The sequence below is a fragment of the Vigna unguiculata genome, chromosome 6, assembly GCF_004118075.2.
Source record: "Vigna unguiculata cultivar IT97K-499-35 chromosome 6, ASM411807v1, whole genome shotgun sequence".
Taxonomy (NCBI): domain Eukaryota; kingdom Viridiplantae; phylum Streptophyta; class Magnoliopsida; order Fabales; family Fabaceae; genus Vigna; species Vigna unguiculata.
The window spans coordinates 30,612,414-30,625,363 of NC_040284.1; the positions used below are offsets into that span (position 1 = coordinate 30,612,414).

Sequence of the window (12,950 nt, forward strand, 5' to 3'; positions counted from 1 at the left end):
TTGTTTTAGATGTGATAATTTTGTTCCTTTCCAAATTCAAACAAAAACTATTTTTTATATAAATTTTATATTGATATTTTTATTTAAATTTACATTTTTATTAGAATTATTTTTAAGTATAATTATATGTCTAAAAATTAAGAAGACACAAATGAAAAAATATATATGTTGATGGAACTAAACAACTATTTAAGTAATTTTATAAATATTAATCTTTGAGACAGTACAAATGTTTTGAAGAGGAGTAAAAAAAAATTTAACCAGCGATTAAATGCAGTATTGAACAAAAGGTTATTATATTAAACCTTAAACAAATATAATTATTTTTTTCAATTGTAAGACAATAAATGATGGTCTTAGTACTTTTTCTTGGTAAAACAATTATAGATTCACGAATAAAAGTAATCACACAAGATATTTGTAATTTAAAACTATCTGGCAAACTTTCCATCTTGCTAATGAGCCAAAAGCCTGAGCACAAAAATATTACATATTAGTTTATTCCAACTCTTTAGAGCTTAATTTGTTTTGAAACCGTGTGTTGAATATAAGAATTTTGCCTTCTGCTGAAGAGTTCCGAAGCCGAAGAAGGTAAACACTGAGGAAGCAGAGTGAGCCCATAGATTATACTCTAGTGTGGGATGCACAATCAATGTGATACAACCGAGTCCACCATCAATCAAATAAAACATCCAATTGGGTAAGAAGTCAAATATCAATGTCACCCGAAACAATGGCAATGAACATGAATGCAAGAGAGTTAAAAAGTGCCACCTCGAGGGAAGAAGAATAATTGAAGAATAGAACAAAAGGGTGTATTCCCATCTGCCATGTGAATTTCCAGATCTTGGATGTTCATAAAAGTTATGAGCTTTTGTAGAGAAGTGGTTTTTGCCATGATTACAGCAGTGTGTAGGGCTGTAATGCCACTATCAGTGATTGGAATTCGCCACCAATAACCATGCAAAGAGGATGCACCCTCACTCCAATTTCCTGAAGCTGCCTCATATATTTTCCTTTTATCTCTTCCTGCATTTATACATTCAAATTTCTAATCTTTAGGCACATATATTAAATATCAACTCTAAAAAGCATTACTTACCATTTCCGATCAACATTTTTAAACAATCAATATCATCCAAATTCTTTTAGAGGGTAAATTTTTTTTTTGGTATTTAATACTAAAAGAATTTATCTCGTATTAAAGTTTATATGATAAATTTTTATTCAAATTTTATGAATCCTCTATAACATTTTTATGTGTTAAATAAGTTTTTTAACCATTAACTTTCAACAAAAACCAAAATTAATCTTTCTACAAAATTCTTAGTCAATTTAATCTATCGACTTTAAAAATAAGTAAATTTAATACTCACAATGAGATGACGTTAAAATATTGTTGTTACTTGTTAACAATATCGACACAACAAATGATTTTTTCACTTTTGTCTGCCTCTTTCCTTTTTACATATGATAGTGTCCAATAATAATAGACAAATACTAACAATAGTTTAATATCATTTTATCTCGAGAATTAAATTCATTCGTTTTTAAATTTAAAGTTTGAGTATTAAATTGATTCAAAATTTTAAAAATATTAATTTTAATATTGAATAAAAGTTAAAAAACTAAAATTATAATTAACATTTTTTTATTTATGTACATAAATATTATTTTCATCAAATACTTTCATTTACATATGTGACACTTTTATATTATTCAAAGTTATCTTAACCATCAAATTTTATCTTTCAAATTTATATGTTTGTCTGTATATAAATAATCATTTTCTATTATTATTCTTATTACTATTATTATTATATTATGAAAATAGTATTTTTTGTTTTTATTTGGCTTTTGTATGTACGACATTTTATAATTTATTTTCTCTTTAAATTTTATTTTTAATATTAACATTTTTATATTAGGGATGACAAATGATGTCACCCTGTCTACAAAAATCAGTTCCATTATTTATTGTACATACATGAAAAATTATTTTTGGGTACTTTTATGCTCACGGATATCCATATGATTTCGTACATATTTTTATATATTTTTTTTAAATGTAAATAAATATATTTAAAAATAAATCTTTAAAATATAAAATTAAATAAAAATAAGAATTTTAAGAATTTTTTAAATCAAATTACTCACTAAAATATTAATACAATATAAATTTGAATAATTTGCACCAAAATATAAATTTTAAATAACTATTTTTTTGTAAAATTAGATTAATTTTATAGGCCTAAATTAAAAATAAAAATATATGAGGTCAATTTAAAATAATTATTCAATAATTAATATTTCTTTTACTGCTAACTTTATTTTGACTACTTGATTATTTGAAAAAAAAAATCATTAATAATTATTATTCAAGAAAAAATATAAAAAAAATGATTATAACTAGATAGCGGAATATTCACAAGTTGGATAACATGTACTCACCATCCATACACAAAATAAATAATTAAGTACTCATTCTCTAATATTCATTCATTAAAGATAAAAATATTTATTTAGTATTAATAACGGATTTTACTCTCGGGGTATATGCGAATCCTTGGTTATAATCAATGTTTAGTAACATAACTTTTTTTATAAAACATTTAAATTTAAACTATAAAGTCTTAATCTAAAAGTCTTCTAAAAGATTATAGATGTTATGAATTAATGATTGTCCATTGATTCGATACATTTACTCATATAATTAATTAGTCTTTATGGTAAATATTTGTATTAACTAAGTTGATTTATTTCCTTTATGGATTACATATTGTATCTATAAATAGGACTCTTCCTATCAATAATAATACACAGATCAGTTGCTCCCTATTCTCTCATTCTCTATTCTCTGTTGTTTATTCTCTATTATCTTCTCTGTTGTTTCTTCTCTATTATCTTCTCTGTTATTCCCTTTATTTCATAACACGTTATCAGCACGATGCTCCAACCAATTGAGGACTAGTGGAAGCTTTTTCTCCATAACGAGAGTGTTATGCGTGTCTCAATCCAGGCTCTTTCTAATCCTTTCTTAAATTATAATTTTACCTTATATTCTTCCTCTTGTGATAAGAATTATTTAACTTTATCAATTTTCATCTTCGTCTTATTATTTTTATTTTTATTTTGATGGTGATTATTATTATTAATATAATTATTTTATGTGCTAGTTCTAAACACATGAAATGTTGCAAAATTTGGATTTGTGACCTTTGATATTACAAGGAAGAATTCCTTATATTGGATTTTAAATGTTGAAATATATTTAGATGCAATGGATATTGGGATACCATTAAATATAGAAATAAAGCATCTAAGCAACATGACAAAAATATTGTGAAAAGAGATTTCACAAATATTGTGAATTTATTTCATACCTATGTATGGCTGGCTGGACAAAGCAATAAAACTTTTGATGAAAAATCATGAGATCCGCCTAATATGCTCCATTCCCAGAAGTGAATACAGCAATCAATATTATGAATTTATTTCATGCCTTTGTATGGCTGAACAAATCAATGAGCTTTTGACCTCAAGAAAATCATGAAACCTGTCCAAATTGGTTCTGCTTCATTTCCAGAAGTGAATGCAGCAACATTTTATTTATATTTTCATGATCGTGATCATGATCTTGATTTTGGACATGGTTATAAAGAAAATTTCAAAGACATATTTTGTCACCAGAAGTAGCATAATAATGTGAAAAAAAGGAAAAGGAAAATGTGAAAATATTGACAAAAAGATGAAAGTATATATTATCATTACGGTGGTAAAGGCCATTTGAGTTGTACTTATTGTACACCAAAGCATCTTACAAATAATGAGAAGAACATAGAAACACAATTTGCTTATGAAGATGGTGATTCTGATTATGGCCATATGGATGCTACTCATCTTGATATTGTTATTTTCTTTGCTAAAGCAAATGGAAGCATTGATCACCTCATTGATTATGAGAGTGTTAAAAAAAAATCTCATATTGATATTTACGTTTATATGAAAAACGAATGTTTGCACTAGTACCAAAAGAATATGCCTTATTGATTGTGCAACAACTTATACAATTCTCAAAAGTAATAAATTTTTCTCTTGTTTGATAATGTGAGACATCGATGTTAATATTATTTATAGTACTACAAATATATTTGAAGACTCTAAAAGAGCTACTATACTTCTACCAAGAAGTTGAATAGAAACTTATTAAGTTTCAATGATATTTGTCTAAATGGATATTATATTGAGACAAACAATGAAAAAGATATGAAATATCTTTATATCTCTATGATTGAGTTGAAAAAGAAAGTGTATTGGAGAAATTATCAACATTCTCTTATAGTTTGTACTACAAGTTTATTAGTACAATTTAAATGCATGTCATGATAAACCAGAAGTTTACAAATCAAAATGATTGCCTTGTTTGACATGATCAGTTATTATGATGCGAAAAAAAAAGGGGTTGAAAAACTCATGTGAACACGTTTGAAGCGTGGTAGATCTATTTGTCCCAAAGATAAAAACTCTTGAATGAGAAAGGGGGTTAATATGCAAAATAACCTAATCGAAAAGGTTGAAATCCCAAAAGATTCATTTGACATAATTAATGGTTCGGTTCCAGAAGAACCTCAGGTACCTGAAATGGTTGAAAATGATGAGATCTCAATAAATTATGTCATGAATCATATAATATGAAACTAAAATGAAGTTAACATTGACGAAACTTTTACTTATAACATAGCGATGAATGTTATGAATGACAATGAGGATCAATAAGTAATGATCATTGAAGATTGTCGGCAAAGAAAAGATTGGCCAAAATGAAAATATGCAAAGAAGCATAATTATATTTGTTTGCTAAATGAAAGGTTTTTGGACGTATAGTTCGCACTCCTGAAGTTGTCAAACCCATTGGGTACATATGGATTTTTACGCAAAAATCAAATTAAAAATGATAAAATTGTTAGATACAAAGCATAATTGGTTGCTCAAGGTTATTCACAAAACATTGTATTGATTAGTGAAAAAACATGTTCACTAGTATTGGATGCAACAACATTGCAATATTCGATTATCCTAGTTGCACAACAAGGTTTGCATTTACATCTAATGGATGATGTTACAACCTATTCGTACAGTTCTTTTGAGAATCATATTTATATGAAAATCCTTGAAGGATTTTATTTGCCCAACAAGACAAATTCTAAAGAGGGATATTCAATAAAATTGAACATGCTCTTTTATTGATTAAAGAGATCAAGACGTGTATGGCATAACCGTCTTTTTGAATACTTATTAAAAAAAAGGATATAAAAATGATCCTATTTGTTCTTGTATTTATATGAAAAGATCCAAATAATGAATTTGCCATAATTATTGTTTATGTAGATGACATAAACATCGTTGGAATTCCTAATGAGCTCACAAAGGCAATTGATTACTCAAAGAAATAATTTGAGATGAATGATCTTTGAAGGGCAAAGTCTTATTTAAAATTAGAAATTGAGTATTTAAATAAAGGTGTTTTTATACGTCAAGAAGCTTATATAATTAAGGTGCTTAAAATGTTCTAAATGGACAAGTCATGTCCATTATGCACTCCAATAGTTGTGAGGTCGTTAGATGTTGATAAAGACTCTTCTTAGACCTCAAGAAAATGATGAAGATCTTCTTGGTCTAGAAGCACCATATCTTAGTGTCATAGAAACACTAATGTATCTTGCTAATTATATTCGATCTAATATTGCATTTGTTGTAAATTTGTTAAGCAAGATATAGTTCTCCAACTACAAGAAGAAAATGGTTTGGAGTAAAACATATACTTCGTTACTTTAATGGTACTACGAATATGAGCTTATTCCATCTAAATGATTCAGATTCAGACCAATGGGTTATGGATATGCATGTTATTTTACATTTTCTTACAATGTCACAATGGTTGATCACAAACAAGATGTTTGTTCACATGTGGTAGCACAATGGTTTCATGAAGGTATATGAAACAAACCATAGTAGCAACATCGTCTAATCATACAAAATTACGAGAAAAGTTGTGAATATGTTTGGTTAAGGTTTATAATTCAACATGTGCAAGAAATTTGTGATTATCCCCGAGAAAGATGGAATCAATAACCATATATGAAGACAATAGTGTATTGTTCAATTGAAAAGATGATATAGATATCCAAAAATTCGTTCATCTGAAAATATGACAAGTCTATTTGTAAAGTTTTTGCCAAGAAAAACTTTTGAGCAAATGACTCACAAATTCGGACTCTGTCACCTTAATGATGTAAGTTTACATGAAGGGGAGAAATAGAATATGTAATGAACAATATTGTATTAAAGAATACAGAATGTTGTACTCTTTTTCCTTCACTAGGTTTTTTATCCAAAGGGTTTTTTCCTAGTAAGGTTTTAACGAGTCACATTCTTTATCAATGGACACTCTAGGGGGAGTGTTATGAATTAATGATTGTCCATTGATTTGATACATTTACTCATATAATTAATTAGTCTTTATGGTAAATATTTGTATTAACTAAGTTGATTTATTTCCTTTATGGATTACATATTGTATCTATAAATAGGACTCTTCCTATCAATAATAATACACAGATCAGTTGCTCCCTATTCTCTCATTCTCTATTCTCTGTTGTTTATTCTCTATTATCTTCTCTGTTGTTTCTTCTCTATTACCTTTTATGTTATTCCCTTTATTTCATAACAATATAGAAATTTTACAGAAAAAAAGTCATTTAACTGAATACATTTCTACTTTGACTTATCTTCTGATATATTAAATATTAATATAATATTCTAGAAAATTTATTTCAATTCACGGCCTTTATATTAGAATATTAAATAACATTATATCAATTTTTCATTTCTAAAATAAAATAAGACTAAGAAAAATGTGTACTTTTTATTTATTTTTTTGTTAAGTGCAAATAATTGATGACATGTGAGAAGCTGATATAATAAAAAATGTTTTTTTAATGTAAAATGTCTTTCGCATACCATTTTTTTGTTTAAAAGAATTAAATCATGAAAAATATAGTAAAACTTGTTAGATTAAATACAATTTTGGTCTGTGTGATGAAATTTGAATAGGTTTCTAGCTAGATGGTTTCAATAGAATTAACCACACAAATTAATTCATTTTGAAATATCTTTTTAATTACATAAAATATATGTCAACAACGTATTCCTTTAAACAATAAGACACTTTATAAAATAGATAAATATAAGTACACATACAAACAATTATAAATTCACCATATTTCACTAATTTGATATAATACTGGTCATAGAAACAAGAGAATAACTTCGTCGTTAAATTGAATTAATAGACTGTAGATAATAATCTTAACTACTCTTATTCTTTCATTTTGATATAGACCTTATACTTTTGACTAACATATTCAACTAATATTATTATAATACTAATTTATTGATTAAACCAATAAAAGAGGACATCCATTAAAGCAAAAATATGTGTAACTTAAAATAATAAAATATTTCTAGGCAAGTAATTTTCTGATTACAAAATAATATAAAGAAAAATTAAACATAAATATATAGAAAATCTGTTTATGTATTTGAAATTATAACTATAAAATATAATAAATACATATCACGCAATTTTAAATAATAAAAATATATTAGTTGTGCAAAGGATGTGAGTGAAGAATTAAATAATTGAAAAGCAAAAAGTGTGGAAAGAAAACAATTAGAAATCATACTGAGTCTAATTTCTCCTCTATCTGCTACTGAGTCTGACATAGCTCTGTCTTTCTTTTCTATTTCTGCTAATTTTCTTTTCTTAATTGCTGATTCATGAAGTGACTCAGTTTCCTTTTATTTGAGCAAAAGAAGCAGTACAAGCCAAGCAATTCCATAAATAAAGTTAAAAAGAAAACTTAAAAAGAACAAAGAGTACGGAAAACATGCACTCAAAGTATTAAATAATACTTAATATACCTTTTTTTTTTTAAATTATACTTACTTAAAATATATAAATTTTTATATATTTACAATGTAATAATGAACTAAACTGGTTGATTTTATTGAGTTGATCTCATTCATTTTCATCATTATTGTAAATTAACTTTTCTTACTTTTCTATATCTTTGATCTACTTAATTCTATATATCTTTCATCTTCCTCCTTTTGTTTATATTTGTTAACTACATTTCAATTATTTTAAAACATTATACCCTAAAGTTTATTGGCATAAAATTTAATTATAATATAAGGCATATATTTAAAATATTTAAATTTTACAATTTTTATTTATGTTAAATAATTGTTTATGCTCTGTATAAACTCTAAAACACCAATTATTTCATTAAAAAAACATTATCTTTAAGTAATCGTATCATCACTCATCATCTATTTTTAAGAGTAATTTTTAAAGCAATGTGACAATCGTAGAAAAGAAAGAAAAAAAAAGGTAAAAGTAAAAAATATATAAATTTATTTGATTCTCTCATTGCACTTATTAAAGACCTCGAAAAACACGTTTAGTTGTATATTGGAACAAAGAGCAAGAAAAGAAGCACCCGTAGATGGGCTTACTATTGGGCCTTTTTCAAACAGTAAAATACTTTATTAATATATTGATGAAAGGTAACAATATATGTATATTTGTGAAGCTTATTTAATAAATTTGTTAAAATGTTTGAAAGGGAAAAAAAAATTACTCAAAGAGGACCCATAATTATTTTTACTTACTATAATATAAAGGTGTTTTATTTTTCGTTTTTTATGGTTTTTCGTTTTATTAAAAAAATGTATAAAATTAAGAAGACTGAAATTGAAAAAAAAAAAACCTTATTGGAACTAGACAACTATTTAAGTAATTTGATAAAATATTAATCCTTAAGGCGGAGTACAGACGCTTTGAAGAGGAGTAAAAAAAATTAACACGCAATTAAATACAGCAGTGAGAGAAAAGTTATTAAATTAAACCATAACCATATAATTTCTCAGAAATCATGAAATTAAGGTTAAATTTTTATAATTTTTTTTTAAAATTACAAGCCACTATCTTAGCAATGAGATCAACCTATCACTAGCAATAATCTGGTAACCGATCTGAGGCAATTGATGTTAACCTTACCATTCACCATTTCAAAGGCATATATCTAAGAGTGTATATAAAAAATTAAGAGAGGTACATAAATTTTTTTAGTATATCTGGTATCCGTTTTGTGATGAGAAGAATAAAGCTATATAATAGATTCACATACAACAGGAATCACAGAACCTGAGCACAAAATATTATAACCCTAGTTAAATAAATCCTGTATACGATGAAGGCAAAAGTAAAACCCTGCGGTCACAGATCGATTCCGTAGTTTATAGTCAAGTGTAGGATGCACCAAGAATGGGATACAACCAAATAGAGCAAGGACACAAAAGATCCAATGGGGTAAGAAATCGAAGATGAGGATGGTACAGGAAATAATGGCAGTGAACATGAATCCAAGAGAGGCAAAAAGTGTCATATTCCCAAATATAAACTTTGTTCGCACCAACTGTATATGCTCACCTCCTGAAGGAAGAATAATTGATGAATAGAACATCAACGATGAACCACACAAGTATGTTCCAACTGAAACTGACACTAAAAACAACGCATACCATGTCTTCTTGGAAAAAATTGGAGTAATTGTGCTATCGATATCATGGACGGGAATGGTTATAGTTGCGGTGATCCCTAGGGTGATGATAAGAGTTACCACCAATAGTAAAGTATTTGCCGAACTTTTCACCCCAGATACAGATTTTTTGTGCAACTCCTCGTTACACAAATAAAATACTTCTTCAGGAGTACAACCCTCATTATTTCTCATTCTTTTTATTGCAGGTGGAACTATTTTCTCCACTGCCTGTTTCGTTGGAGGTAAAAACTAAAACATGAGTACGTAGGGAGATGAATAGAATAAAAAGTAATGAAGCAATTTTAAGAACAATAATAATATTTTAATATATTTTGCACTCAAAAAGAAAAAAAAGAAAAAAGGGACACAAGACATGAAAATAACACAATTGCAGTAAACAACGTTTCTGTTTTAGGAAAATGCTAATCAAGTAGATTTATATACCTGAAAGAATGCCTGGCGACGCATTATAATACGGTCTGTTGGTGATCCAATTGTTGGTTTAGGTACCGGCTTTGCAGCTAAGTGAAGAACGTTGTTACCCTCAAAATCAACTAATTGTGTCATCACATTCTTAGAATCTCCCTTGCTTAATATTAGTCGGTATATAGCTCTTTGCTGATATAGAATAGCAATGTGAAGTAAACTTCTCTGTTCTGAATTCACTTCAAATAGCAAATCTGGATGGTACTCAAGAAGGATTTCTAATATCATAATGTTTCCAGATTTTGCTGCATCAAACATCGCTTTGGACAATTGTACATAGTTCAGAGACTCTTTCACTTCTTCCATTCCCTTAAACATCGAACTCACTATATCTCGATGCTCAATAATTTCCTCGGACAAGGCTACCATTGAGTTTAAATAATTAGTAGTTGAATATGTGTAGGGTATACAAGAGGGACAAAGGACTACAAACTGATACAGTAGTTGATTAATTTTCATTTTAATAATTGCAAGTAAATGAAGTTTTTTAGAGTTATGAGTACTCACAAGATTGAGCAAGGATTTGCAAAGGTGTCGATTGCTTTTCATTTTCTACCGTAACCAATTTGGGATAGCGATCCAACAACTCTGATGCCACAGCTGTAAATGCCCAGAAGAAGATTAGGCATGAGAAAAATGGAAACAAAAAGCTTTGGATTGTGAAGGTGGATGAGCATATTGTAAATGTTGTTGGTGATGGTAAAGAAAAATAAGTTGACGATATCTTTGAAGCTTAGATTGTTGTGTAGGTCCTCCGAAGTTTGTTGAAATAGGAATTCTGTGATTGGAATGTGGCCTGCAGAAGATGCTAATTGAATGGGCAGCATATCTTTTTGGCCTCTAATCCATGGCAACCTTGGATTCTTGTCCAACAAAATTTTTGCAATTTCGACGTTGCCGGTTATCGCAGCCAAACAAAAAGGTGTATTCCCATCTGCCATGCGAATTTCCAAATCTTGCATTTTCATACAATTCACCAGATTTTCCACAAAACTGGTTTTGCCCATGCTTACTGCAACATGAAGGGCTGTGATTCCACGAGCACTCAATGCAATTTGCCACCAATGAGGATGAATTCGGAAACAGGATGAAGCCTCACTCCAATTTCCTGAAGCTGCTGTCACATATATTTTCCTTTTATGGCTTCCTGCATTTCTCGTGCACTTCATACAATCAAAATTCCAAGTCTTTAGAGGTGTATTTATTTACATTCAAATTAAAAGAATTTGTAAAATAGTATTATGATTTCCAATCAATATTATCCAAATTCTTTCACAAGGTAGACGAAATTCATTGGTATTCAGTACTAAAAGAGTTTATATTTCGTATTCAAAATTATATATAATCAACTATTTTTTTATTGAATTTTTGAGAATCTTGTATAACTTTTTTATTTATATGTATAAATATTATTTTTCGTTGAAATATATAAGACTTTTATATACTTTCATTCACAGCTTCTTAATCTTAAATATAATAGCCATCAAACTCTATCGTTCAAATTCGAAAGTTTTTTTTTTCTAAACAAATAACTATTTTTTATTATTCTTCTACATAATTATTAGGTTAAATCTATTCATTCCTATTTATTTTCGCAGAAAAATCGAATAGGTCCACTTTTTTATTTGTCTTGATATTTATTTGAGAAATTTATTATAATCAGGTGTTTTTCATTAACAATGTACATATGTCGTATGTCAAAACTCATGATTTTTTTTTATTTTTTTAATATTTTAATATTTTATAATTAAAAAAAGTCAATTGTCAAATTGATATTGATATTGTACCACGGTACAAAGACAATGTGACGTGACAATGACAATAACATATCACTATTGAATGTGAAAATTCTTAATTTAAACATTGTATTTGTTATTTTATCTCAAATTGGTCTCAATTCTTTTAGAATCGGAACAATTTTATTTGTATTTAAATTAAGACTAAATTTAATTTTATATAAATTTTACAATAATATATTTATTAGAATTCATATTTTTAACCAAGTTAAGTTTATTTAAATTTATATTTTACATTAAAATTTATTTAAATTTTATTTTAAATATATATATATATATATATATATATATATAATTTATAGATAAAGGTTAGAGTTGCTTTAAAAATAACAACATTATAAATTTAAATATAAAATTTTAAAACAATTTTATAACAATTTAGATGAATATATTCATTTAAAATTTTACATTTCAATGTATAATCTTGTTATTTTTAAACCATTAAAAGAGGACATCAATTAAAGCAAAAATATGTGTAACTTAAAATAATAAATATTTGTAGGCAAAAGAATTTCCTGATTTATAAAATAATATAGAGAAAAAGTAAACATAAATAGAAAAAAGTGTTTACTTATTTGAAATCATAACTATAAAATACAATAGATACATGGCATGCAATTATGAATAATAAAAATATATTATTTGTGTAAAGGTTGTGAGTAAAGAATTAAATAATTGAAAAGAAAGCAATAAAAAATCATACTGTGTAACTCCCCCAGCGATTGTAGTTGAGTTTGACCAACATCAATACTCACTTCTTCTCTATCTGCATATGCATTACCAAAACCATATCTCTTCATCAATTTCATCTTTATTCATATAATCATATCAGCGTATTTTTATACAAATATGTGATCGCATTTAACACTAAACGTACTTTGAGGTTTCAGAATATCATCTGCGTTAAAGGTAATTGCTTCTGACTCTGACATACCTCCTGCTTTTTCCTTCTTCTATTTCTCAGGAATTCCTTAGTTCCTCTGTGAACTTCCTCAATTCC

At 27.2% G+C, this 12,950-nt stretch overlaps 2 protein-coding genes across 2 annotated transcripts; both read right to left on the minus strand.

Annotated features, from left to right (window-relative positions):
- Nucleotides 1–708: 708 nt before the first annotated feature.
- LOC114188611 lies at nt 709–10,523 on the minus strand. The gene is made up of 4 exons (XM_028077181.1): nt 10,113–10,523; nt 9,557–9,896; nt 905–1,029; nt 709–825 (listed from the first exon to the last, which is right to left on the minus strand). Exons 1-4 carry the CDS (start codon nt 10,521–10,523, stop codon nt 709–711), a joined length of 993 nt encoding a protein of 330 aa, XP_027932982.1.
- Nucleotides 10,524–10,699: 176 nt separating this feature from the next.
- LOC114188612 lies at nt 10,700–11,323 on the minus strand. The gene has a single exon (XM_028077182.1). The coding sequence runs from the start codon at nt 11,321–11,323 to the stop codon at nt 10,700–10,702; it is 624 nt and encodes a 207-aa protein (XP_027932983.1).
- Between the last annotated feature and the right edge of the window lie 1,627 nt (nt 11,324–12,950).

Excerpts from the sequence above, each read along its gene's own strand:
- LOC114188611 (XM_028077181.1), bottom strand. The coding sequence starts at position 10,523 with ATGGTAGCCTTGTCCGAGGAAATTATTGAGCATCGAGATATAGTGAGT. Across the intron at positions 9,897-10,112 it reads GTCGCCAGGCATTCTTTCAG|GCAGTGGAGAAAATAGTTCC; the intron begins GTATATAAATCT and ends CCAACGAAACAG. Across the intron at positions 1,030-9,556 it reads AATTATTCTTCCTTCAGGAG|GAAGAGATAAAAGGAAAATA; the intron begins GTGAGCATATAC and ends GTATAAATGCAG.
- LOC114188612 (XM_028077182.1), bottom strand. The coding sequence starts at position 11,323 with ATGAAGTGCACGAGAAATGCAGGAAGCCATAAAAGGAAAATATATGTG.